At 40.3% G+C, this 27,852-nt stretch overlaps 1 protein-coding gene across 3 annotated transcripts in view; it reads right to left on the bottom strand.

The window, feature by feature from the left end:
• Positions 1-542: 542 nt before the first annotated feature.
• The window catches only part of LOC117258362 (dedicator of cytokinesis protein 3-like), a 67,884-nt gene continuing 40,574 nt past the window's right edge, over positions 543-27,852 (bottom strand). The window contains exons 22-54 of one of the 3 annotated variants that reach the window (XM_033629184.2): positions 27,727-27,808; positions 26,388-26,558; positions 25,520-25,712; positions 25,285-25,412; positions 24,972-25,118; positions 24,750-24,848; positions 24,547-24,641; positions 24,278-24,353; positions 24,015-24,115; positions 22,859-22,917; positions 22,598-22,746; positions 19,376-19,461; positions 19,236-19,262; positions 19,025-19,120; positions 18,877-18,937; positions 18,681-18,774; positions 16,594-16,742; positions 13,261-13,347; positions 12,963-13,067; positions 12,246-12,387; positions 11,601-11,767; positions 8,439-8,525; positions 8,147-8,326; positions 7,971-8,054; positions 7,752-7,868; positions 7,410-7,552; positions 6,464-6,599; positions 6,100-6,181; positions 5,716-5,831; positions 4,571-4,655; positions 4,356-4,478; positions 4,089-4,171; positions 543-3,476 (exon numbers count right to left, since the gene is read on the bottom strand). In XM_033629184.2, coding sequence (XP_033485075.2) covers positions 2,868-3,476; positions 4,089-4,171; positions 4,356-4,478; positions 4,571-4,655; positions 5,716-5,831; positions 6,100-6,181; positions 6,464-6,599; positions 7,410-7,552; positions 7,752-7,868; positions 7,971-8,054; positions 8,147-8,326; positions 8,439-8,525; positions 11,601-11,767; positions 12,246-12,387; positions 12,963-13,067; positions 13,261-13,347; positions 16,594-16,742; positions 18,681-18,774; positions 18,877-18,937; positions 19,025-19,120; positions 19,236-19,262; positions 19,376-19,461; positions 22,598-22,746; positions 22,859-22,917; positions 24,015-24,115; positions 24,278-24,353; positions 24,547-24,641; positions 24,750-24,848; positions 24,972-25,118; positions 25,285-25,412; positions 25,520-25,712; positions 26,388-26,558; positions 27,727-27,808 — 4,159 coding nt within the window. In that variant the 3' untranslated portion in view covers positions 543-2,867. The remainder of the gene's footprint in view (positions 3,477-4,088; positions 4,172-4,355; positions 4,479-4,570; positions 4,656-5,715; positions 5,832-6,099; positions 6,182-6,463; positions 6,600-7,409; positions 7,553-7,751; positions 7,869-7,970; positions 8,055-8,146; positions 8,327-8,438; positions 8,526-11,600; positions 11,768-12,245; positions 12,388-12,962; positions 13,068-13,260; positions 13,348-16,593; positions 16,743-18,680; positions 18,775-18,876; positions 18,938-19,024; positions 19,121-19,235; positions 19,263-19,375; positions 19,462-22,597; positions 22,747-22,858; positions 22,918-24,014; positions 24,116-24,277; positions 24,354-24,546; positions 24,642-24,749; positions 24,849-24,971; positions 25,119-25,284; positions 25,413-25,519; positions 25,713-26,387; positions 26,559-27,726; positions 27,809-27,852) is intronic. The other 2 variants (XM_033629185.2, XM_033629186.2) reach the window with 2 other exon arrangements.

The following is a 27,852-nucleotide window of genomic DNA, read 5'->3' as shown; positions in this document are numbered from 1 at the left end:
CAGCATGTTCTGGGTCTGCCCCGGGGCCTCCTACCAGTGGGATGTGCGCAGAACATCCCTAATGGGAGGCGCACAGGAGGCATCCTGATCAGATGCTTGAACAACCTCAATTGGCCTCTTTCAATGCATAGGAACAGCAGCTGTACTCTGAGCTCCCTGCGGATGTCTGAGCTCCTGTTTGTATTATTATTATTATTTTAAATGTTATAAATCAGACATACTTAATTGGCTTCTTTTTTTTTTTACTTTTTTTTTTTTTTTTTTACAAATTCACTTTTTCTTAAGCTCTTTGGTTGTTTTAACTGCATACTTTTCTAACGCACTGTACTGTAACAGTTTTACAAATGTTAGGAATGGTTCAAGAAATCAGTGAGTAAAAGACCCTTTTCCACAACTGAAGCACACACACACAAAACAGCCCAAGCACTAGAAACCCTGCCTTGGCGTCTGCTTCATGTATTTTCATGACAAATGGCACCCTCTATTGTCCACTCGACATACTGCTCCACCAATCACAGCACAGCAAAGGGAAGAAGGAAGAGTTAGAGCTGATAAAAGATTGTCTTTAATGTTTGGCATCGTTAATGAATTCCATACCACAGCAGTTATGGGAGTAGGAAAACCACTTTTACAACCAAACACTGTTTGATCATGCTAACACCATATGTACAGGAAAGCACATTGAAAAGTGTATAAAGTATTTATATGAGAAGACTCAAAGTCAAGAACGGTTGAGACAGCCACAGTCTAATGGATTTGTCCTTTTTCAAACACTGATTATAGATATTTATCAATTACATTGATCTCTGGAGTACATGTATATACACAAAACAACGATAAACCTTTTTGGGGCGTCTGCAATAATTCTCAAAAATATTTCACAATACTGCTGTATGTACAATAACAGAATTTACATTGAAAAATTCTATTGTACCCATATTTTGAGTATCACTTCAGTCACCAGTTATCCTCAGCGCCATCAGGCTCACACTCACATATTGTATATATCTAACCTCAGGCTCGTCTCCATACAAAGTACAGCAGCTGATGCGGTACCTGGGCCTTCTGTCTCGGTACGGTTTCTGAAATATGTTCACACAACTGATGATCTCACATACAAAAATAGATGTTGTCTAGTCAGCTGACAACTTGATGTACAGTAACACAAAGCATCCACCTGCAAAAAAAAGGAAAAAACAACCAGGAAAACAAGTCATTGTTAAAATATTAGCTATATCCTTCCAACCCACTATATCGCGATAAACAGCGCTGTTTCTTCTGCTCCACAAAAAGTAAACCTCTCTCTCTCTCAGCATTCTTCTGAAACACATCATTAGTTTTCACACAACAGAAGGTGATTGAGAAAGAGCCGCAGGCAGAATAAGAAATATTAGCGCTACAAACCAAACAACAACCTGAAACCAAAGCGGGACAAAACCATACAAAACATCACTAGGTAGATATCTTTTTTTGTGTTTTTCTTTTTTCCTTCGGGGAGCGTATAGTGAACAGAATGAAAAGGAGAACGGCTGTCGCTAAATGAGCTTATCACAGTCCGGATGAGAGGTCAAACTGCATTTGAGTGCACTTAAGGCAGGTAGGCGATTCCAACGCTGTCTGAGTGGGCTCTTTGACTGGCCACTCAGCGGGCGGGGGTCTAGACAGTGTCATCAGACGCAACGCAATGCCACTGCAGCTGTCCAGGTTCAGCCCTCACTGCTTAACATGGTCTGACAACCATACAGAGAAGGAAAAAGATGGAGGGAGAAAGGGAGAGAGAATGGTGTTCGTGTTCAGCAGTCCAGCAGGTGGTTTGAGGTGTGGAGAGTTCTCGTTCCATCCTGTCTTCTGTCACCGCGAACACTGAACGTGACAGGTGTGGGACCCGTCTGTCACTGTCCTCAGTGTCCTCTCTCCTTCCTCTCAAGATATCTTTGTCACACAAAAGAGACAAATAGACTTCTTCAACATAGACTGAACTTAAAGCACTTGAACAAAAACCAGCATTGCAGCTTGTGCAATACAAATAGAACATCTCATCTGAATACATTCACGTAGGTTTCCATACGCAGCAGTACGGACGGGAAATCGTCAGTGACTGGAGTTCGTGTCCCTTGAGATGCCGGTCCGAGAGGAGAGCTGCAAAGTCCAACCTTAGAGACCTGCGATCCATGACAGCAACACGTATCAGAGTGCGCCATTTGATATGATTCACTATTAAGGAGCACTTAACAGTGTTTTGAAAAACATAATGGACATAAGCCTTTGAAAACACTATAATGTATTTTGTATTATGTATTTATTTATCAAAATAAGAATTCATATATATGAAGCATTTAAAGCAGAGAAGTCACTTCACTGTGAGTAATAACTGTCGGTCGTTGCCTTGTGTTGTGAAAATGCCATGAAAAGCAAAATTGAGGGAGTTCAGAGCTTAAACTGCACCTGGGATCATGTTGGTGATGATCACGGTTGTCGTATTTCACAAAACTGTTGTCGTATTATTCATCAAATGAAAAAACATGCTCACAGACGAGTTGTACAATTGTGTACAATCAATATCAATTTCAGAACAAAGTTAGTCTGTCTTATTGTTCAACAGATAAATTTCTTTTAATAATATCTAAGAGGCCACCCGGAGCAGTGACGGCAGTTGTGCCTCATACTGTCGACTCATCGAGATTCACTCCCTCTTTTCTTTCCTTCATGTGCACTGAAATTAAATCACAGAGCGAGAGGGGTCGACTGAACTCACTCCACTGCTTCTGACAAGACACTTCCTGTTACTGTTCCTTTAACTCAGTGCAGATGAAGGGAAGAAGACAAGGGGAAGAAAGCTCTCACTGAAATTAGCCGGAGCCTCGTCATCACTGGGTCTCCTCGTGCTCCTCGCTGATGCACTGCTCCCAGGGGTGTTTCCCCTGGTCCTCCCGGTGGCCGTGAGGGGAGTGGAAGATCCTGCGGGGCAGTGGGATGGGCTGAGGCGGCAGCTCCTCCTCAGGGATGCAGCCCTCTCTCAGGTAGGGTTTAGGTGGCACGGCTGGAGGCTGAGGCCTGCGGTAAGGGATGTGGTGTGGGCCGTGGGTGGGAGGATGGTGGTGAGGCGGTGGCCCGTGGGAGTGGCTGTCCAGCCCGGGGTGGGCGTGGGCATGAGGATGCGGGTGAGTATGTGGGTGTGAGGCGGGGCTGCGGTAGTGGAAGGGGCGGACCGGGTCCACGGAGTCGATCTCCGGACCGCCGTAGTGGATGTGCAGGTAGGGAGAGGCCATGTACTCGTCAGGTGGGGACCACAGGTGGCTGGGAAGAGGCTCCAAGGCGTCGTTCCTGATGGGGCCGGGGTCTGGATACTGGCCTCCGAAGTTACTCTCACTCAGAGAGGAGACGCCGCTGCTGGCACTGCCTGACAGAGTGGAGTTACTGCCACCCAGAGCTGACTGAGGACTAGTGGGGGATCCTGGGATTGGGTGGAGAGGAGACTGGCAGGAGAAAGAGAGATAGTGGGTGTCATGGGTGCATTCCACACTAAAGTGTCCAGTGTCGTCACTCATGCTGCCTTCACATGCTGTCAGAAATATTGGAAATACAAGTGGCAAATGAAAGATGATGAAGTCAACAACTACTTCATCATTCTGACATGGTCCGTGTTTCAGACACCGAGGCACTTCAATATGACTTTGTAATTATGACTTGACTACTGGTGTGAAACAAATACTCTGTCTACTCTCAATCATCAGGCACTACAAGGGACTGTAAGTGAAGACAATGTGTGTGGGAGTTAACAACTTGGTGAATAGAAGCTTCTGCGAAGGCAGGGTTACCATGACAAAGGACTGCAAATGTCATTTCGAAAACTGAAAATGCATTTTCTAAAGCTCAGATCACAACGTCAGCATCGTATCTACATGAGGTATTTATGTAAACTGAATAAAGAGGAAGATGAAGAAGAGGAAAACGAAAGGGGAAAAAGCAGGAAGAAGAAGAAAAACAGAAAATTTGCTACAAAGCTGTTTGCCCTGATATTTTATCTATCAGAAAGTCCAAATTCTGTTGTCATGACTCTACATGTAACATTTGACTGATGGCTGTACCTTTCTCAGAGAGCGGACGGGCAGGGCAGGGGGAGGGTCGCTGTTCTGATGGTGATATGCATCACAGTGCATCAGGAAGTGTCCTGCAAAGTGAAATTCATGAGGATATAATTATTGGTCTTATGGAAAGGTCTCAAATAGCCTTGAAAATCCAGCCTCACAAGCTTACTTTTTTTTCCTGAATATTATCCCTGACAACCAACAGGACCAATTAGCTTAGGTAGTTGACAGCTGCAAGCAAAAGGAATGAGTGTGAGGTAAACATACCTGGTGGGAAGGACCTGGGTGGGACTGGGGGCATGATCACTCCTCCAGTAGAGGCTGGCATGTAGGACACCTGCTCCCTGTTCTCTCCGTCCATGCCCCAGCCGCTGGGAGTGTTGGGAAACACTGGAGGGGGAACACATACACATGTCAACACACACTGTAGCACAGCTCATGTATAAAACATTGTACATGTCAACCTGTTTGTGTTGTGTTACCTTTCTCTGGTAGATTCATGTGAGGGTCAGCACACGGCTTACAGGGGCTAACTTGCTGAAGTAAGGCACGCTGCATGTGGTTGTTCTGTAAAAAGCAACAGAACAGTTTGTTAAAGTAAGCTAAAAACTATTATAAAAATCTCATGTGAACATTTGACACCCATCAGGTCCTTTGGCACGAGTCTGTTAGTTATTTCAAAGTGCAGGACGAAAACCTCTTATATGCTCTGAGCCGCTGGAACAGTCAGCATTATTCATTCATATTCATAATCATTTTATTATTATTATCTTTTTATCCCTCTTGATTTTATTTTGTCTTTATTTTTTTCTCCTTCTGATCTTTTTTTATCGAGTTTTTATTATAGCTTTTTTTTCACAATTTTATTACTATTAATATTAATTTTAAAATCTATTCAATCATATTTTCTAGTCATAATTTTTTTTGGCTTTCTACTATATTTTACCTAGTTTTTAGTCCAGCTTTTATTATAACTTATTATTATCATTATTCTATTTTTTAAATCTATTTTATTGTATTTTATGGTCAGTATTTTTATTCTTCTTTTGTCTTTTTACTTTAATTAATAATAATAATAATTATTGTATTTTTAAATATATTTTTATATTTTATATTAAAATAATATTACTAATAATATTATATTTTTAAAATCCATCTATTTAATTGTATTTTATTGTCATCATTTTATTCTTTTTTAATCTATTTTTACCTTTGTTTTAATCTATTATTATTATCATTATAACATTTTATTTCATTCTCATTATTTTATAGCTGTTCTGTCTTTTTAAATATAAATTTATTTCACTTTTCAATTTAGTTTTTATTTCACTCTGTTTTACTGCTATTATAGCTTTTAGATCTATTTTATTACTCCCATCATTTTTATTATCTCGTATGCATAGCTTCTCAAATTGTTAAACTGTCTTTGTCTTTTTTGTGGTTTTAATCGTTCACACTTGTTCTGTCTTATTATCGGCTCGTCAGTCATCTGTGAAGCACTTTGATCTGCGCTAAGCTGTGTGAAAGGTGCTATACAAATAAAGTTTGATTGACTGATTAATTCCAATGACACTAAACACACTTAACATCTGGTATGTTTTACCCACTGATACACCATCTGTCCTACCTGTCCATTCTCTGCCATGTTGTAGTACATGGAGTTGTTGGCCCTCTCACGATGAGACGGCAACAGTATCATCACTTCCCGGTTGTGTTTGGCCTTATCGGGCAAAGACGGAGAGCCTGGGCAGAGAAAAGACATCATCATTTTACTATTTCTATTTACAGCAGCCTCATTAAGTGTGACAGAGATGTCTTGTTCTACAAAAGCAGATATTTTTTAATATCTTCCTACCTCTATATATAATCTATGAGATATCTATGGAATATATTTTCTAATTCCCAAGTATCTGTAATTGATTAAACCTCCGTAATATAAACAGATATAAAAATGTTGGTGCAGCGTACAGTAATGATAATTTCAGTCTCTGTATGTGACTTTGTTACTCACCTCTGGCACTCGAGGGAGCAGAGTTAATAATCTGAGAAGAGTTGGAGCGGATTGAGCTCAGGCTGGAGGAGGAGGGGCTTGGCTGCAAAACAAAACATATTCTAAATATAACACAAACTTTAAGGAGTAAAAAGCATTGTTCTATAACAGAAAACATCTCTGCTGTATTTGGTGCCTTTAATGTTTCATCTAGCAGACAGGAAACTAAAGATTAAAGTTTATGTGCAGTGACAGCAGCATTAAAATGAAGTTTTAGTTACAGTATCAATGCTACAAGTATTATATAGTGTCTTACATCCTGTTTCATACCACTTCCACCTCAACCATGCTAACAATGTGTGTTATTTTTTATTTCAATCCACACCTGCATGTGTAACGCCTCCTCAGGGTGCTCCCCCATCAGGCCGTCAGTCATTATGACAAGGTTCCCTGCTTCACTTGATGTGTGAGAGGACAGGGAGGAGGATGAGTGACGGATCGAACCCTGGAGGTTCAGGGGGCTGCAGGACAGAGAGAGGAGAGGACATTTTTTATTAAATCTGTGTTTGAATTCAAATCATGGAACTATCAGAGCTTTAGATTCTAATGTATACTGGTTAAAGCAATGTTTTAATGTGCAATACAGGATTTAATGAGCCTGAATGCCGAGATGGGGCTACATCTCATGAAGACCTGCATATTCTCTCTATTTGCCTGATGGAAATATGAGTGTGAAAGTGTTTATTTATTTATTTTGTGTTAACGCCCATCCACACCAAGAATGATAACTGTAAATATATCATTTTAAAAATCATTCTAACTCAAGTGGCTGAGTCCACACCACAACTATAAAGACATCAGCACTGGGGAATGATTTCATTTGGATCACTTTCTGAGTGATTTAAAGAACATTAGAAACACTGACAGCCAATCAAAATCCATCTGAATTTACAAGGCGTAAGCTGGCAACACAGCTGGACTGTGCAGTGTTTGGCGCCACTGTTTACAGAATGTTATAGTTCATCATCGTGGATGCTCTCATCATTATAAAGTTATCATTCTTGGTCTGGATAGCCCTTAAGTCCTGTGATAGAGTGGTAACCTGTTGCCCAAATGCATGCTGGGATAGGCTGACCCTGAACAAGATGATCAGTTTAGGAAATGGTGAAATTAAAAGTGTTACTCTTGAGTTTGAACATTTTATAAAGGCGATCACACTTTTTATTGGGTTGAGATTAGAGATGCAGCAAAATTTGGTGAAGATAAATCTGATAAATCTGCCTCTGTGTGTGTGTGTGTGTGTGTGTGCGTATGTCAGACTGATGACTGACCTGTGTCTGTGTATGAGACGGACACTCTCAGGGCTCATGTGGCTATGAGAGGAGAGGATGCCTCTGGGAGAGTTGACCCCTTGGCAGCCTGTCGGGCCGAATCGATCCACGCCGGGCACACCCTGCTGGGACCCAACAATATACTGCTCTGAATATTTACACTGCTCACAGAAGCATTTTAACACTTGGTACATAAAAACATATAGCCAAACCCAAAGCACTTTATCACAAACATGTATGCAGGGAAACAGACTCAGGTAATTAACCTGTTTGTCAGCAGGAATAAAAAGGAACACAACCTAAACAGTAACAAAAACCTGAGCCACATGTGGGATGACTCACATGGTGTAAACCTGTCCTCATCATGTGGAACTGGTCTACAAGCTTTTTGTGCAGGGGACGCATCTCTGGATGCACCAGCTTCTCGTGAACAGCCAGCCCCACTCCGAGAATGTGCACCTGTTGACAGGAAACCAGAGGAGAAAGAAGAGGATGTTTGCACCATTATCACATGAATCTGTTAAATAAAAGTTCCACATATGATGAAAGTTAAAGTCTGACCTGCTCCTGCATCAGATCCTTCAGATGTGTGATCCTCTCTGTGTCTTCTGGGTGACTACTGATGTAGTCTTTATCAAAGAAGGCCTGTTGTTGAAGAGAAGTCAAAAGATGAGGATCTCTCACAATGCACATTCATCAATCAAATTCAACACATCTGCCCATTTATCTCTGTCTACCTCCTGATATCTGGCGATGCCTCCATTCACAGCAGCATCTATGACACCATTTAGGCACATACTGAGCGGGTTGATGTTGCCATGATGCTGTCTGTGTTGGTACTGGCTGATCAGAGTCCGCAGCTCCTGGGTTTTATTCTCCACCACATAGATGGCATTCTCCAGAGGGCTCACCTCCACCTAACACATACAAAGAGGGGAGGAAGTATGTGTACATAAAACTGTCTAGCGTCCCTCAGGAAACAGTATGAGCAGTATGAGATGATGGAGAGTGAATGTTTGAGCTTCTCACCACTTCTCTCCTTTCCACCTCCGCCCAGCGGGAGATCCCAGGGAGAGGACGGGAGAGGATCAGGGTTGTTCTCTCAATCCACAGACTCTGTAAAAACATGGAGAATAGAGGTTATGCAGTCTACAATCAACCACATCTGGCAGCATCATGAAGATCTAGTGAAGAACTGACTGTGTAACAGATAAAAAAAAAAAAACTAGTCTGATGTCTCAAAACAGTATTTCAGTGTAGCATGTAGGTCAGTTCAGTGAAGAGTAAAAAAACAGTCCTGGTGTGGTTTGATTTCATATCTAGGTTACTGTGTCAGAGGAAACTGGAGTACAGTATCATTCCAGGTCCAAGTCTCTAAAGCCCTGTTGGCTGTTCTTGTGTTAATTACAGGGGGGTGAGTATAGTAACAACAGAAAAGCTTGCAGTACAATTAGGGTTGAAAAAACAGACAATCTATTAGTGGATCAACCGAAAATAAATCAGCAAGAACTGTGATGACCTGTTAATCATTAACAGGGGCGGACCAACAGGAAAAGAAAAACCAAGCAAATGTTTGGGGGCCCCCCTAAAAAACTGGGAAATTCGGGCCCACGATGGTCACTCATATTTGCACATTTTGCAATTCAAGATTCAAGGTTCAAGCTGAAAACACACCGGCGCCACCGGGGCATGACACGTCATGTAATGTCCCTAGGACACACTGGACACATCGCACTGCAGCTCATCAACAGATCACCATGCAAAGTTATCACTACTATTACTGAAAGATCTGTACTTCCTCCACCTATGCATTAGCTTAAATTAATTTGCGGACAGCCCCTAATCAAACCTCATCTCTCACCTGAAGAGTCAATCTCCAGAGCTATGACTCACCAGGAAATATCTTTTTGGCCACTGTCTTTGAAATGACAGAATTTTGGGTCGTTTAACTATTGATATTTCTCGACCTCAAAAACTAATCTTTCCTCATCCATTTTTTAGTTTTTTATAGTTCTTTTTGCATCAATGGTGAGGATAGGAGTCGAGCTGCCACTGGAGCAGAGAAAAAGAGCTGCTACGGGAGCTTGTATGTACAAGCAGAGAGCGAGTGGGAGGAAAATGTATTTAATTCCAGAGAGGGTAAGGCTGGAAATATGACTGTGGTGTGAAGTTGTCCAGGAGCGCAGAAGTGCGTCCAGCCGCTGCCGGTGTGGGGTTTCACATTGAAAATAATAGGGGGCATATTTTTGACACACTGCATTCGCTGCTGGTGTGTTTTGGCCTCAAGTGTGACCCCTCTTAGCTACTGTATGACCACTGGATTTCGTTGGACAGGACCTTGATAGGCGTCTTTTCCTGGGGCCCTCCAGAGATTAGGATTGACACTGATTGTGGAATTAATTTCTGAAAGGAAAATGTTGTTTCCTGCTTCTGAGAGTGTGAAGATGTGCTGCTGTTCTGTTTCGTGTTATTGTTAATTTAATATCACTGGGTTCTGGATTGTTGAATAGACAAAAACCATAGACTATAAAATAATGGACGCAGCTACTGTGATGTCACCCACTGGTTTGTGGACTGCAGTTTTGAAACTTTGAGGTTGGTATTTTGGCTATCATCTTGATGTTTTGGAGCCTAAAATGTCTATATTTGGACAAGAGGGTGGAACTGTGGAGGAACAAGGGGTGACTCTCAGCAACATCTCACAGACAGCCTGTCCCTCAAGCGGTCCTGTTGTTAAAGGTCTCATATCGTGCATGTATTCAGGTACATTCTTGTGTTTTGGATTTCTGCTAGAAGAATTTGTCGTGCTTTAATGTTAAAAAAAAAAAATCATATTATCCCATCTTTTTAGGTCATTTCAGTGGAACTACAATGGATGTTAGGCAACAGCTTGGATCCATGTTTGCTTCCAGTCAGCTAATGTCATTTACAAACATTGCAAAACATTCATACAAGAAATACTAAAGGACCCATTTTAGAAATACTTCTGACATCACAAATTCACAGCAATCCTGGCGGCTTGTTTAAAGGCACAGCTCATGAATCCAAACTGTGTTCATTTCTTTGTGAACTGAGCATTTTGATACTTTACTGCTTTAGCACCTATACCTGCTTTGCGTTTACAAAGACATGAAAATCTGACTTTTCACAAATACGGGACCTTTAAATGTGCACAACTTTGCCTAAATATGCCTGACTGAAATGTAAACGGGTGAGTTATTTCCTCAATGCGAATACAGCTTTTTGTCTCTGGCTTATGTCATTATGATTCTGGAAACTTTTCCTCCTGCCACATTACATCATTCTGCAGTGTTTATGACTAATGCACCCGTGGTTCAGACAGGGACTGCTGTGAGTTACAATTACAGAGGCTGCTATACAACCAAGTCTTATTCGGGTGAATAAATCTGTGGTGAAATAATTAGAGCGAGGCTCAAGAGATAAGTGTTAAACTGAGTACGTAAAGCATGTTTGTCCTGCTGACAAGTGTACTATAAGCTTTCTGAAAACCACTGCATCTCTCTGACCCTCTGTTTGTTAATTGTCCCACAAGCACTCTCTCTCTCTCTCCCTATTTCTCCTCCTTGTCCTCTCTGTCACTCAGAGCTTGTTTGCACTGGACCATTAGCCATCCTGGGACCCCTCTCTCTTTCCCCTGCTTGCTCATTCAAGATGTTTTTGATCTAGATTTTTGTCCTTCAGGAGATTCAGCCGCTCCCTTGTGTGGTTGTCCACCTTGACGTGACGTGACATGCTTCAGTTTTGCCTCTTGTGTGTGTGTGTGTGTGTGTGTGTGTGTGTGTGTGTGTGTGTGTGTGGAGCTTGTGTAGGTCACCATGGTGGAGAGGGGGTCAAGTTCTATGTGTTTGGTGACACCTGACGTCATTACTCATTACATTTACTGTGATGCTCTATTCTGTACACACAACATCAACTGCATGTTTCCTGAGATTTTTTTCAATTTGTTTTCTCTGTTGGGAGTTTTTCTTTATCCAAATCCATCCATCAAGGTCATTGTAGAGATTGTAAAATCTCAAGTCGGGCTATATAAATAAAACTGATTTGACTTTATCACAGGAAAGGTCTTTGAATCAGTCTAACTGCAGTTTCCACAGAGTGTTTTTAACATCTGAATTTAGTGAAACTGTGAGGCAGAGATGGACTGAGAGTGGCACTGCTGGCTCACCGTACCCTGAACTCATTCTCGCGGTCCTTGGGCCCCTTGTGGAAAGGCCTGTCATAGTGGAAGCGGCTGACATTGTTTATGCGGTAGAAGCTCTTGATCCTCTCGGGCACACGCTCCAGCTGAGGCACATCAGAGATGTCTGACACTGGAGTCACCGCATAGATCTGCAAGTCTAGGAGCCAAGTGTCAAGGAAGTGACAGACAGACAGACATACAGACAGACATGCATATTCACAGAGGAGAAAGAGCAGGAGGGATATTCAAAGGAAGTGCTTACAGAGAGCGTTCGTTCTGACTGTCTTACTCTGGAAATACAGTGTTTTTATGTGAGCTGAAATAACCTCAAACACATACATAAGCAGTACATAATATAAGCCGCGATGCTGAAATAAGTAACGAATCCAAAGGAAATGAATCGTAATTAATTTATCATTCAGGTCATTTATCAAGCAAAAAATATTCACTGATCTTATCTTCTCAAATGTGAGAATTTACTTTTATATTATAAAAAATTCTAATACATTTAGTTTTAGACTGTTGGTCAGACAAACAAGCAAAGTTTTCAAACTGTCTTCATAAAAAAATAAACTACATATTCATTTCAAATAAAAATAACTGTTCATTTTAGCTGTATAAACCAAGTAGGATACACTGAGCGTCACTCTGCAGGATGGTGTCATCAGGTTGGTTGGGATGCTGCATGGCGATGGCTTGTGGAAATTCCCCCAGCATCCTTTGCTGGAAGTCCTCGAGCCGTTCATAGTCATAACCACGACAGACAAACTCCTTGTTCTGCAGAAAGAGGAAGATTTAGTCAACACACAGAGTGACATGCTGATGAGAACAAGACTGTGAGGCCTCTAGTGAACACAAAACTGGTGAACCAGTGCTCTGGATTTTTTTGGTTTAGTGCTGGTACTAATAGATATTTTAGTATTAGTTGTTACTTCTGTTGTTTTAATACTATAGTGAAAGAAACAGCAAAAAGGTTTGTCCACCAGTTTGTCGCTAACTGTGTCTATGTGCTGTTGGGTTTGAGCAGGTAGTATACAGTGGGTTTTTAGTTACCGGGCATTGTCAGATGTAGATAGGTAAATATTTTTTTGAAAGCTGATAGATTTCAGTGGTGAAATTTTACAGGTTTTATATTATGATGAGATTCACGATAATAAAAGCTGAGGGGGAAAACCCACACAGCTCCTAATTTTCAACATCAACTTCCTGTCCCGTCTTTCTCTCTTGCATAAGCTGCTGTAGTCCACATTATCTCCTGCCGAAGTATGACGGAGCAGAGTAGTTGTCCGCATCAGCAGAATCATAACTGTGCCATGAGAGACAAAGCTGAGACTAGATTGAGGAAGTCTTACCCTGAGGAAGAAAGGAAACTTCCTGCCATAGAAGCCCATCCTGAAGAACTCCGGCTCGATCCTCTGCTGCTCGATGATGTTGTCATAGTACGCTGCCTCCATTTTCTGTCACAGAATAATAAACATGCAGAAGAGTTATGATGAATAATGATATAATCACACATATTACTGAATCCTCTGCATTTCCTGATGAGAGTGGGTGTGCACAGTTAATTAGGACATTGTGTTTGACGCTATACGCTGAGCTGAAAATCTCCCTTTACAGCATCGCAGAGGAAGCACTCAAGACTTTACTTACCCGTATCCAGCTGAGGCTCTGATAATCATATAAAGTCTCATACTGGAAAGCCAGCTCCCGGCAGAGAGAGATTCCATATTCCCAGCACTGCAAAGACAGATATAAATGAGATGAATGGAAGAAATCATTAAAGCTGAATTTACACTTTAAAATAAAGATAAATCATCACTGGAATGACTGTGTGAGACTGGGAAACTTTGGAGGACTACAGGAGAAAGTATACAACAAATATAAAGTCGTTAAATAAATTACTGCTACAGGAGGAATAACTGAGGCAGTGGACAGATTTATACAGACACATCCTAAACATGAGGAGAATTTAACAGAACCTAAAGACACACAACAATTTGAAAGTAGAGGAAAAAACGAGTTTATACTATAATATAAGGTCAGAGCTGAAAGTATGAAATCATTTTTAGAATTCAACATAGCTTCAAAATGTGTGTGATATCTGAAAAGAGGCCAGTTTGATGTCAGGCTACTTTGTTTTCTTTATAGGAAGTTGTACGTACATGAAGATCTCATCAAGCATCTGTGTTTACTTTATATTCTACAGAAATTATTTTTAAAAAATCAGCTTCTACCAAGAACACTTTTAAAGGCAACTTGCAGACTGAATTTCTCACTAGAATTATAATTTATGTTTTATGAAGATGAATATTTCAAAGGTTATTGTGGTGTTAAGTTTCAAATGACATATGGGCAGGATTTTTGAGTAGAAATTGGGGATTTGCATATAAATACACAATTTTTCAACCCCATCAGAGTATTTTATTCTGTGTAATTTTATTTGCTGGATTTTATTAAACTGTGGTGCCGATTTGTTTGAAATTAATTTTGGTTATGAAAAGCATTGTGTGACATTTTTAGAAGGTGCTTAATAAATAAAACTTTTTATAAACATTTTTTTTTTTAAAACAAATTATAATTATTGTTATTATTACCATCATTATTATTATCATCATCATTATCATCAAAACTGGCATTGAGAATTTAGAATCCACTTTAATTATCATTTAATTTGACCTTTTGATTCACAAATCTTTATAACATCAAGTTAAATTTTCAACACGCTTAGAAGAAGGAGAAGAAGGAGATGAAGGAGGAACAGAAGACAAAGAAGAAGAACAAGAAGGAGGAGGAAGAGAAGAGGAAGAAGAGGAAGAGGAGGGAGGAGGAACAGAAGAAGTGGGGGGAGAAGAAGAAGAAGAAGAAGAAGAAGAAGAAGAGATTAAAAAAACGAGTTATGTGTAAAAATGAGTGTTTCAATTGATCCAAATATATTTTTTAAAACTGTGGGAGGTGTTTTCTTGTTGTTGTATAAGTTTAACTCATTCAATTGTGAAAACAGTTCATGTTTACACTTATGTTCTGTATATAGAATTTTCTAATAATGAAGTTTTTAAATGAAAAAAAAAATAAAATCATCTTACAGTTCAATGTTGGAATAGTTTTTGAGTGTACAGTAAGAAGGAAATAATTTGCTGGGTAGAACATATATAGATTTTTTTTCCCCCAAATCCAGCTTCTACATAATTGTCCCACCACTAATTCATTGAGGTCACTAACCTGCAAGTTGCTCATATAGAGCACCTGCAGATTTCAATTTGTCCTGGGTGAATTTTAATATTGGTTACAGCACCAGGGGATTCCACAGATGCAGACCAGCAACTTTTCTTTGTACAACAGCAGCAATAAAAACTAGAGATGACAAAGAGTTAATGAAGGAGGCCACTTTTACTTCCTCCTCAGCTGCTCCCAGAGTCCAGAGGGCATTGTCCTCTCTGAAGCACAGAGACCAGTCGACTAATTTAATTCTGTGGATGAATACCAGCCAGGGAGGAGCAATTCGGGGGAGCAAATCACATTTGAGCAGACATCTGACCCTTACTGAGTAGAACTGTGGTGTGGGTGAAGACTGCAGGTTTGTATTTATATTATATGATACTGAGAGTTTGCTTCAGCGCAGAAAACTCTCTCATGATATATGCCGAGGCAATGACAATTAGATGATGTCGTTTTGATAATACACAGTTCTGTTTATGCCCTCAACACAGGATGCTGCTTCAGCTTTAAAGCCTGTGATGGAAAGTATATTTACTCCTGAGTATTTCCATCTAAAGCTACTTCATACTTATATTTCACTACATTTATCTTGGTTTAGTTAAAAAATTACATATAAAACATATGATCAGCTTATAAAATATGATGCACTGTTAAATATTTAACTGTCAAACAGTATTCTAAAATTAGCTCCACCTTCACAAGCTACAACATTAAAATGCTACTTGAAAATGAATGTGTAGTCTGCTGTTAGTAATAATCAAATATAAAATGATGTAACATTCGTCAAGGCTATTTTTGCTTTTTCACATGTACTACAGCAGTACTTTTTTATTTTTTACAAATACTGCTTCACATTCTTAGGTAGCAGGTAACATTCTGAATTTAAGGCTTTTATACTGGAGTTTTTTTACACTGCTGTATTAATATTTTGAAGGAAGGATCTCAGCACTTCTCGCCCGCTGTATAAATCTAGTTCAATAGCTACAAGCACAAGTGAGTGTTGATGTAAAACATGATTTAAAAAAAAATGTTACAGAGAGATTACTGTAAATGAAACATTACTAGAGCCTGTCTCACAGCCAATGTTAATGAGGGCAAAATTTAATTATGTTTGTGAACAGCTGCACTGCCGATGAGAACAAAGAGCCACTTCAGCACTGTATGAAAAATAAAAATAAATATAAAAAGCAAAAAAGCTGAATGTGATCTAAGCTAATTTACTTTCTGATGATCTTTTCTAATTTACTTTCTTTCTGATGACTTGTCTGGCACAAACCTACAACACATACTGCTACATCACTATAAAGTTAACCCAAATTTCCAATGTATATCAATTACTCACCCCGTGTTACATTGAATTTGTAAAGGAAATTTTGTTTTTCTCACATGCCTCCATGGTGAATGAAGAAAACATTAATGGAGAAAATTCTTGATGAAGTGAAGTCATAGGCAACTGCATTTAACAACAGCAAATCTATATGAAATCATCCGTCTACAAACTCTTATACAACTCGTGCAGTGTAATCAAAATCTAATTTATTTGTTCATATGCTCAATACTTATATATTACATACATTTACATACATTTCTTCCCAAATCCAATGTAACACAGGCTGAGTATGGTACATACAAATGATCATTTGGGGGGTGAAGTATTCCTTTATCTTGGCCTTCCCTCCATTTTTTCGTTTCACTCAGTTGAAGTACACACTGGCTTGAAGTCGGTCAAAACAGGAGTGAAAGATAGAGCCATAAACATTCACTTGCCTTGCCCTTGTTAAAGTAGTGCAGGATTTTACGACTCAGGTTCTCCTTACGCTGCCACTCGCTCTGACAGGGGTAGTGAAGGAAATCCCTCAGGGGCCGGTCCTCCCACTGCAGCAGCTCCCAGTACAGCAGCAGGGTGAACGCTGCCTCTGTTGTGGAGGAGGAACAGGTCAAAGGTCGTCAGACTAAAAGTGTATTATCTGCTGTCTAGTGAAGTCACAGATGTTGTCTGGCCACAGTGATGAACTGATACCTTTTTGGGTCTGGTTTTTATGAACAGATGGTGAGCGACATGAAGTGCGGTCAGTGGCACAAAGCACAAGGTGCCCAGAGCATGGTGAGTGTGTTTTGGTATATTGTTGGCCAGATGTGCAAAGTGCAATTAAAAACACTACTGCTGCTCTAAGTCCCTTTAACGCAGTGGTTCCAAACTGGTGGGAGCTGTCCAAAAGTGGATTGCGGGTCCATTCTGAATGGACTGCAAGTGACTCACAAACATGTCAAGTTTGGAAAAAACACACTTTATTTTTAAGAACAGTGAATTTCTGGCACAGGGTTTTTATTTTTAAGTGCTGTTTCCTTCCTGTAGAGTGAGTGACTAACGGACAACTGCTCGACAGAGACAGCAAACTAGCTTACACACGTATGAAGCTGAATGTAATAAACTGTGTGGACCTAGAACTAATGACTAAGGAGAGATGGACCCTGTGGTTGGACCAGTTGGGAACCACTGCTTTAATGGGTTTTCTCAGTTGCTTTGACACAATCCTCAAATTAAAATTCTCAAACCCAAAATTGCACAGTAAATATGGTTTATTTTGCATTTCTATATAGTTTCTAATTTACATTTACCAAAAAAAACAAAAATAGTAAAAACAAACGAAATATCTTTGGGTTTTTGAATGTTACTCATCACGCTGGGGTTTAGAGATCATCAGGACCCTTATTGACTATCTTAAAGATAATCGTTAATGAATATAATCATTAGTTGCAGCTCTGAAATAAAAAGGACAACATGAACTCATTGCACCCTCAGTAAAAACCAAAGACAAATGATGGTTCTTTCTATGTTGAATTCCATCTCTGATGAACGTTTTTCTAAGACAATGATTCACACAATAACCACATGTGTAATCACAGCCAACTCTGCAGAACATTAAATGTGTTTCAATTATCCTGCCAGCTGCATGTTGTTTGTTTTACGTAAGTGATGAATAAGGTTGTATTTAATTAGTCATATTTGGGTACATTTACATGCACACAATAAAGCTACCACTGCCAATAATGTGAGTAAAGCAAGAACACTTAAGCCATTTACACGATTACATAAACTGACAAATTCCCCCGATTTCCTGTTTACTTGATTGAGAGTGCCATTAACAGAGCTGATTAAAATTTACTACAACCCCCCTCCAAATAACCAATTTAGCCTTTTTCTAATAAAGAAAGGACTAATGTGATATAAATACCAGAATTACAAGAGGCATAAAGGAGGCTGGTGACTGAGTGGAGACTGTAGGGCAATAGTTTAATGTCTTCATGTTGAAGCACATATTTATCTCTGTCTCTACCTGACATTTAGCCCATCTATTTAGCCTGTCAAGGCTGTCTCTACACCGCAGTGTGATGTTTACTTTGCAAGTCTGTGATTTCATCATACTGTTTTCTTATCCATTATCTCCCTTATCTACAGCTGGAGAGGGAATTCAGTCTGCTGTGGTGGAGTTTCATCAGTTTTCATAAGGTGATGTCACCAGACTGTCTCTTTTAATTGTTGAGGGCAGAGCTGCAGTACTGATTCTCATTATCTACAGGGAAATGCTTTCCAAAAGAAAAAAGGTACCAGACCTGAAACTATCACCTTTATAACTTCAGAATTGATTGTAGGATTCTTAACTTTTAAAGCTCAACATGATTTAGCCCCCAGTCATATAGCTGAGCTTCTATTGGGAGCCTCTGTTTATCAAAATAGGGAAAGTAGGGAGTAATATATGCAGAGCAGCAGGGCAAAGGCAAGAAAAAAAACAACCTAAGCGTCCGCCATAAACCCTGCATCATCACAAAAAATGACCCAGTGTCTCAGTTACCTGTGAAGTCCTCTGCTTGGAGATGCAGGTCACACAGCTTGTGGATGTAACGGATGTACATGTCCTCCTTGTTGACCTCTGATTTGTAGAAGTTCTGAGGTTAAATTAAAAAAATAAATCATGATTAAAATCTTGTTTTGTGTAGAAATACTCATAATTGTGTTTTAGACTAAAACCATTGCCATGAATGTCTCACCATGAGGTTGACAGAACCACCAATTTTCTTGTTCTCCATCTCATCTCCTTTCATGCAGTCCCTAAAAATAAAAAAACAAATATTTTTTTGTCATTGCTCTGCAATTTCATGATAAAGTGTTTTTATGTTCAACTTCATCTCAGTGTACCTGTAATCCAGTAATCGCTCGACAAGTCTTGTGACTGATGTGACGAATGAGATCCCTGTCTCTCTCCAGGTCTCCTGCTCTATCTTCTCCAGCAGGCTGCACAGAAAAAAAAAACGGTGAGATGTTCTTACAAAAGGTGACGAGCACAGGAAGGAAAAAGATATGAATCACAGCGTCTCCTAGTCTTAACTGTGAGGGCATTCCACCTCACCTTGGATAAGGACCAAACAGCTGGGTCCTGCAGTGTGATAGCCAAACACACAGAGAAGAATGTTAGAGGGGAAACACTATGAGAGCAGCATTATTCTGGATATCACTCCACAGGCTCGCTAACACAGGTTTGATGCTTACAAAAGGCTGAAGAGCTCTCTGTGATTATCATCGCCTTTCCCATCTGACACCATGCTGTCCAGCTTATCCATCAGCTCTGCCTCCACCTACACACACACAAACACACACTCAGTCAGCCAAAAGATGTAGGTATTTCATGTGACAAAGAGCTGTCCATTTTTTATCACAACAACTGCCCCTCGGCACACAACCTGTTCATTCAAAGCGCCTATTGAGGTTTTCGAATGAATGTTCAAATGACTGTCATCATGTTTTATAACGTCATCATCACCCTTTAAAAAAATCCTCAATTTGAATAAAGTGACTCATTGGATTAAATGAGTTAGTCTTTCATTAATTAAATCAACTGTCTTTAAAGGTCCAGTGTAGGATTTAGGGGAGATATACTGGCAGAAATAGTATAAATTTTTATCTCTACAGAATGAGCCATTTATATCTACATACAAAGCAGGCCCTCTTCCACAGAGAATTTGTGTTTGCGCATTGGTCACTGTCTCCTACATGCTTCGCACATGGGAGAAGTTTCTGTTCTGCAACCTCACCACTAGATGCCACTAAATCCTACACACTGGACGTTTAATGAATACATGTAATTTATTAAATCAAATCAAATCATGTTTATTTATATAGCACCTTCTCATACAAGTAAATGTAACTCAAAGTGCTTTACAGGTTCACAGTTTCGGTCAGGCGAATGCAGTTCGAAGTGCAAAAGAGCAGGTTAAAGTGCTGCACCCTTTAAAACTGTGGTACAAGATACAAAAAATATAAGAGGTAAAAAAACAAATGTACGCATACGCACACGTACAAATATACATGCATGTTTATAAACACATACATCAATATACACAAACATACATGTCCAGACAGATATACACATACATACATACATACATACACACACACAAACATACATGAATATGGAATCAATAAAATAGCTCCAGGATGGTTCAAATGGTGTGGTACAGAGTGACATCTAATCAAAGGTGCGTGAAAAGAGAAATGTTTTTAGTTGGGATTTAAAACACATAGTGGTGGGAGCATATCTGAGATTGTAGGGAAGCTTGTTCCAGCTCTGGGAGGCATAAAAACTAAAGGCAGCTTTGCCGCGGTGACTTTTGACTGTGGGAACAGTTAAAAGGCCACTCTCCAACGACCGTAGAGCTCTAGTGGGCTTGTAAGGTATTAGCATGTCTGAAATATATTTTGGTCCCATGCCATTAAGCGTCTTGTATACTAGGAGCAGAATCTTAAAATCTATTCTATGTGAAACAGGTAGCCAGTGTAGTGATTTAAGAATGGGAGTGATATGAGCAGATTTCCTGTTGTTTGTCAGGACCCTAGCAGCAGAATTTTGAATGAGTTGGAGTTGTCTGAGTGCCTGTTTGGAGAGTCCAGAGAACATGCCATTACAGTAATCAAGTCTACTGGATATAAAAGCATGGATAAGAATCTCCAGATCATGCTTGGACATGTAGCCTTTAATTCTAGAAATGTTTTGGAGATGAAAGTAGGCTGCTTTGGTAATTAACTTAATGTGTGCATTAAAACTTAGGTCTGAGTCCAGAATGACGCTGAGGTTTCTGACCTGGTCTTTACAGTGTAGTGAGTGCGCTTTGAGCTGGACACTAACACTAGTCCTTTTTTCCTTAGCTCCAAAAATAATGGTCTCAGTTTTGTCTTTGTTTAATTGCAATAAGTTTTGGCACATCCAGTTTGTAATTTGTTCCATGCACTCCAGTAGGGAGTTCATTGGTTATTGTGCTGTTAAGCCCAGTTTAGACCAATGATTCGTGACGGGACTAAACCATTTTAGAACGTTGCAGAGAAGAGTTGCACTGGTGTGAACTAGCCAGTCTGAGCTCGACTCAAGCCAGCTGATGGTGTCACCTGCAACTCAGCTGGTCAAATCACAATTTCCGCAGCGTCAGCCTGTAATGAAGTCTGCCAGTCAAGTCAAAATGTTAAAATGACCCCCCTTGGGTTGTCTTTATTACTGTCTATATTATTGTGGCGTTTTTATTATGAAAACACTACACTGATGCTCGTTTTTTTCCTGTTTTTCGCCATTTCATCACTATTACAAATGCAGCTGTAGCCAGCATCTCACTGTCAGGAGCCATGTTTCCATCATCCTGTTTAGATGCGCATCCAGAAGTATCACATTGGAAAATTATGATGGAAACGCCAAAATTCGAATTAAAATCCCCTCATTTGCACAAACTAAAATACGCTCGCTTTAGCTGGGTTTTGGTTGATTCGAAAAAATGTTGGGAAGGTGGTAATACATTTACAAGCTGGTTGCCAACCGCCAGAAAACGTAGAAGAAGAAGAAGAAGAATGCGAGACTTGTTTTGTTTCCGGTTCTGCGGAAAACTCGCGCAAGTTCGTAGTTTTCACCAAAGTCTGTACATTTAATGGAAACACACAGGATTTGTATTTCTTTTAATTCGCATTTCCCAGTGAGTCGAATCACTTTTGGATGGAAACACAGCTATTGTCCTCATTCATATTTTAAGAAGCTACCAATTATATTCAACCACAAAATAAGCCTTAAAAGCTGGAAATCAGAACAGGAGTACAAAGAGTTGCTGCATAGACAGGATACACCGCCTCATGTACTTGCATCGGTATAGACTGGCAAGTTTTTAGAAAGTTGCAGAATGGCGCATTGCAAGTAGTTGCCTGGTTCAACTCGTCTTGTCGCAGATCTTTGGTCTGACCTGAACTTTAGGTTGCTGCCTAAACATCCCTTTAATACAGATGCATGCTTCCCTTTCCCTTTGTGTGAAGGAAGTGGAGAGCAAATAGTTTTTGACCTCAGTGAAAATGTTGTTTCTTAAAGACTAAACGCCAACAAATATGGATTGAAGCAGAACATTTCCTCAAATAAAAACATGTTAGTAATTTCACATGGTGTAATGACATCTATTTTTTGTAATACATTCTGACTTTTGGACTTCACAACATTCTGGAATTATTGGAAAAGTTTGGATCACACAAGTTGCAAACAATACTACGCGGAATCTAATACTACAAATAGTATAATACTAATAATATTAGTGAAACCTAATCTTCTCTGTCAGGTTTAAACAAAATGAATAGACGGGCAAAATAAATAAATATATAAAATTGAAAATTTGAATGTCAACATCATGAATGAAGCTTTGAACTATTCAGTTCAGTCCATTGTAGATTATAAGATAACAATGTCATACTGACCTGTTTGAAGTTGCCGTTTTTCCTTTGCTCCCAATCCATCATGTCGTGGAAAATGGGGATCATAATATTTCGAACCTCCGTCTGAGGCACCAGAGTGACACCAAGGAAGGGACCCATCATTCCTGGGATGAAGTGGGGCTTGTTGTCACCTGGATTACATAGATTCACATAGATAGGAGCCATTTGTTATCATTAATTTCATATGAATCTAAATGAATGTGATACATATATGTGAGTGTGGAGTTGTGTTGTCTTACGCACCTAATTTTTGCCACATGCTGAAGAGCTCATAAGCCATCATCACTCTCATATCTCCATGCCTACAGAGTAGAGAAGAGAGTGAAGTTTAAAGAGTTACACAAAGAATTAACCTGTGTTGGAGAAAATGCACACAATGAACATACCGACACTCTCTCATATCTAAATGACAGAATATTTTGATTTCCACTGACTTCCAAAACAATATATGTTACTGTCACAGTTTTAAAAGCATCCTTAATGTTATGAATCATCACAGTTATGATATAAAATGTTGTGGTTAGGTTTAAAAAGATCATGGCCTGGCTTTAAATAGTACTTTTGTTACTAACCTAGTGTGACGTAAGCCATGTGACACACATATTGTGTCACATACATTACTAACATAGTATGCTTTACATACTAGCATACTACACTACGTGGTTATTAAAAGAAGTCAATGCTGACTTCGGGGCACGAAAACCTTTCTCTGGGGTGAAAGTCCTGTGCTTGTTTGACCGATCCACCACCCCTTCTGCTCACACTGTGGGGACTTCTTCGATCTTTATCATAGATGTATAATAATTCCCAGATACCAGATGCCAAGATTAGCGCCTCTTCATTCCAATGGAATTGCTTGCCTGGCGCATACTCTAGAAACGTTTCTACCTTCTGAGGTTAATTCTGGTGTATGTGGCCCACGAATATGCACAGTAGTATTTCTCCTGCTGGCCCCAACTATTAGAAATATAAAATGTCCAAGGATAAAAAAAACCCCCAAAACATCAGAACAGAAAGAGTCATAAGAGACCTTGTTTGCAGTTTGAGTTCACCTGTCAACAGTTTTACAGACATCTCTTTTACAATTGTGGTCAATGGGGAAAATACCTTCTGGGCTGCAGGGGATTTTTTTGCTGCAATATCGCAAGTGAGAAAAATCTGGGCCTGTTCCTGGGGGCCTGATCATTATATAACATTACATGGACGTTGTCGTATTTTATACTACGTCACGTTGCTTCCTCCTCTGCTACCGTAATAATTACTACAGCCACTAGAGGGCGTCATCTTACAATAAACGCAAGTAAGGTTCATAATAAGCTGCTTGCACAGTCGACCTGTATGGCTGTTTTTACAGAGAGAGCTTTAGTAAGAGCAGGGTGAATATACGGTGGTTTCTTACTTGTCAAGGACTTTCTTTCTCTTAGCCGGGCCAAGCGCCTCCAGCTGCAGACTGGGCTGGTTGATGTACAGTACAGTGAGGCTGAAAAAGGAGTTCCACACCTAACACAAACCATAGAAAAAAAAAGTAAGTAAACGCTATGTTAAATCATTAACACCAGTTTCAGAAAGTGAACTGTGGAAAAGTATCAAGTAGTCTGTGGTTTCATGATGTCGTGGGCTTCCTAAATGTCACATGCAGCCTCCTGCTGTTCAGACACACACCTTAAAATCAAAATCTGTCTCTGAGAAGTTCTTGTGCAGTGCCGGAGACAGGAACTGTGTAGTCACCACGATGATACTGCGGAAAAGCAAACATTACACTGTCAGCTTACGAAGCGAAGTAGCTGCCAAAAATAGATGAAAAAATTTGCAACACAAGCGTCACCTTCAGAACAGGATTATCTGAAGAGAGTCTGATCTAATGGTTGGCTGTATTCCCTTACCATCTCCGGGACAAAGACTGCATGACAGAAATGGAAAAGCAGACTCACTGACTAGTTAGGAGCCTCATGACGCTCCAGTCCCGGGGGAAGATCGTCAGTTTCATCAGATTGCGGAACACGCAGAAGATCTTCAATAGGAACTCCTGCCAAGGAATATATTAAGAAAGTGTATGCAGTCAAGGTATGTAGTAAGCAGGCTGCAGCAAAATGCTGTAATCATGCGCAGCTCTGTGACTCAGAGAGTTTCCTACCTTCAGCTCCTCTTTGCTGTGGAAGTTGTTGAGTAGATGGTGAAAGTGGATCTCCGTCATTTGCTGGAGCAGAGAGAGAAGACAGGAAACATACTCCCCCTGCATGACAGAAAATGACAGATACGGCCAAACATGTTTTAAAAGGTTAATCACCCCAAAATATTCACTAAATTCCAGCTGTTTTTAATGAACATCAAAGAGGCACATTGAGTGGAAGCTTACCGTTATCTCGGCAGTGCACTGGGGACAGCGTTGTCCTCTGGACGTCTCCACAGAGTGAGACTTGCTCATGATGGACAGCAGAGTCTGCAGCAGCACATCCAGGAGGCTCTCCACCATCATCTCCACCTCCTCCTGAACAGAAGACTCCTGAGACACAGAGATGCATGCCATTTAATGGGAATGTTTTAGTGTTGTGCAAACAAGCTACAGCTGCAGTATCATGGAAATAGGAATTTTACATTATCTTTATTACTAATTCAATCCATCCTTTTTTGGAAAAGGGATTTTAAATCATATATGTCAGGTCCTGTACCATTGAGCTTGTCTTAATTATGGAAAAGATGCTGCCAAGGATCCCAGAGCAGATGAGCAGCTCCCTCTGCTGGCGCAGATGCAGGTGGATGTGATGCAGAACCACTGGCAGCAGAATACTACGAGACTCTGAGGGAGGAGAGAAAGGAGACAGAGTGCGGATGAGACTAAAAAGCACTGCATGGACATTAGGCTTACATGTACGGTTGTTAAATAATCCTCCGCATTTGTCTCACCTGGGAAGAAGAAGAGGCGGCTCTCAACTGTACGAGCGATGGACTGCAGTTTGACTACATCCATAGATTGGCCAATGTCCACTGTGCTGGGCATGCTCCCAAGGGTGCCCCTGACATATTCGGCTACCTCCTGAACAGTGAACATCTGCAGCAGCTCATCAAAGATATCAGGGAAACTGTTCAACAGTGCAGCCTGGGCGGAGGAACAAAGGACACAGAGAATGAATTTGTAGTTTGCAAAAAACATGTTTCAAAGAAACTACACTGAGATGTATAAAAACATCACAAAAAATACCACTTATAGCAGATATCGCTCATTTCTGAGTGACGCTGACACAAAACAAAAATAGCCCCAAAATAAGCCTGCTATTTATCTTCTAAAATGAGCATCAAGATCTTAAAAGAGGGACACACAATTCATCTCTTTCCACAGACATAATCTCAGTTTCTATCAAAAACACTGGCTGCATATCAGCTACTTCAGAATACATCATCCTGGACACACAGCATCTGCTGCAATGTGGTATCAACACAGGGGGGCGCTGTGACTTACTGAGATGGACGAGAGCCCAGGAGCATGATCACAGAAAGGCATGCAGCTGATCACACCCCTAAACTGTCCCCGAGCAAGACAAGGATGGGGCAACAGGCGAAGGATTGAAGCATCAGAATGAAAGTGCACAGAATGAAAAGTGAAATAAATAGAAAAGATGAAAGAAGTTAACAAACAAAAATGAATCAATGAATCATGAATGCAAACTAATAGGATGAGCAAAAGAGAAAATAAACACTTATAACCAAAATAAGACTGCTGAGCAGGTGAGACACTGTATGTCATCACATCTGTTAGGCGGTGAACTGATCTGACCTGCGTGAACACCAGGTTCTCTGAGCTGCGGCTGTCCAGACTCAGGACGAAGCGGATCGACTGGAAGAGCTCTTGGATGCTCGCTCTGAACTGCTCCTCCTCCATCCCGCAGGTGGCTCTCGAGTACAGGATACGAGACTGGACAATGAACTTAAACAGGTACTCTAGAGCCTGAGGGGGGAGTCGACAGAAGGCAGATGGAGATATACAGTCAGCAAAGGGACTTTAAATTCCCTTAGAGTGGAAAAAGTACTGAAAGGTGTTTGTGGTTGATCATTTAGAGAAAATCAATATATAAAGAAATGTTTTAAATGTGTCAGGTCTCATGAGAGAATACCTCTTCATATGATCTCATTGAGGAAAGAAATTTCCAATGAGATATCCTGGGACATATGGTAGCACCTGACCCAGTGTTGTTGGCTATATGTGAGGTACTGGGAGAGGACACTCCTCTTAGAGGAGTCCTCTCTACTGTGGCGAGGTTCATAACCCTTTCAGCACTCACATTAATCTTACAGAACTGGAAATAGACACACCCTCCCACTTACACTACGATGATCAGAGATGTTATACAACAACTTAAACTGGAAACATGGAGATTCACTTTAAGATGTTCCACTGAGAGATTCCTTAAGACTTACCAACTATAGGTAAAGATTTCAGGGACACAGGGGGCAGTAAAAAAATGAGAGTGGCAGAAGACTTTTATATTTGACAAACATAAGACATTTACACCATAAACTGAATTGGTGCATGAACATTCACCAGTATGCAGGAAATTAAGTGTCTAATGCTGAAAAGTCCCTGGGAGAGGACCAACTCTGTTTCATGCGTCCAGCCTCAATGTTGAAACGAAACCTACGCCCTTGTTACCAAGCTTTTAGTGACAATGTAGAGGCTAGGTGAGAAACATCCTCTTGACCTTTGCTACAATAACAAAGTTAAACCTCATGTGAGATGGCAATAGTCAGCATTTAAAGCAGTTTTGTTAATATATATACTGTATATTTACTACACATCTCCTCTTGTTTTCTAAGTGTGTCTGTGTATATAAATTCTGCACTGTTTTTGTGGTATTTCATGTAATTTGTATGCATTCTCCACTGTATGGTTGTTAAACAAAATACCAGTAAACAGACTGTGGAAATGTTTTACACTGAGCACGTCAATATCTACTGAGATTTTATATAACTTCCTTTCTCTCAGCAGAGAAGTCGCTGACTGAGGCTTACATGGCGTCACATTACTCCTTATCAGCCTCTCTGTGTCCATTTCCCACAAATTAATCCCAGAAGAAGGAGCCAGGACAGAGCACAAGGAAGTGAGTGTGATACTTTACCCTCATGGCTTCCTGAATGTGGTCCTGTCGGACGACCTCGGCCGAGCGGTCCATGTACCACTTAAGACATCGAATCAGCTCTCTGCAGACACACAGTTTAAAAATATGAGAGTGGATATCAAGTGT

Source organism: Epinephelus lanceolatus, chromosome 8 (genome assembly GCF_041903045.1).
Source record: "Epinephelus lanceolatus isolate andai-2023 chromosome 8, ASM4190304v1, whole genome shotgun sequence".
Taxonomy (NCBI): Eukaryota; Metazoa; Chordata; class Actinopteri; order Perciformes; family Serranidae; genus Epinephelus; species Epinephelus lanceolatus.
The sequence above is the reverse complement of the archived record's forward strand: the minus strand, read 5'-3'. Positions and strand labels throughout refer to the sequence as shown.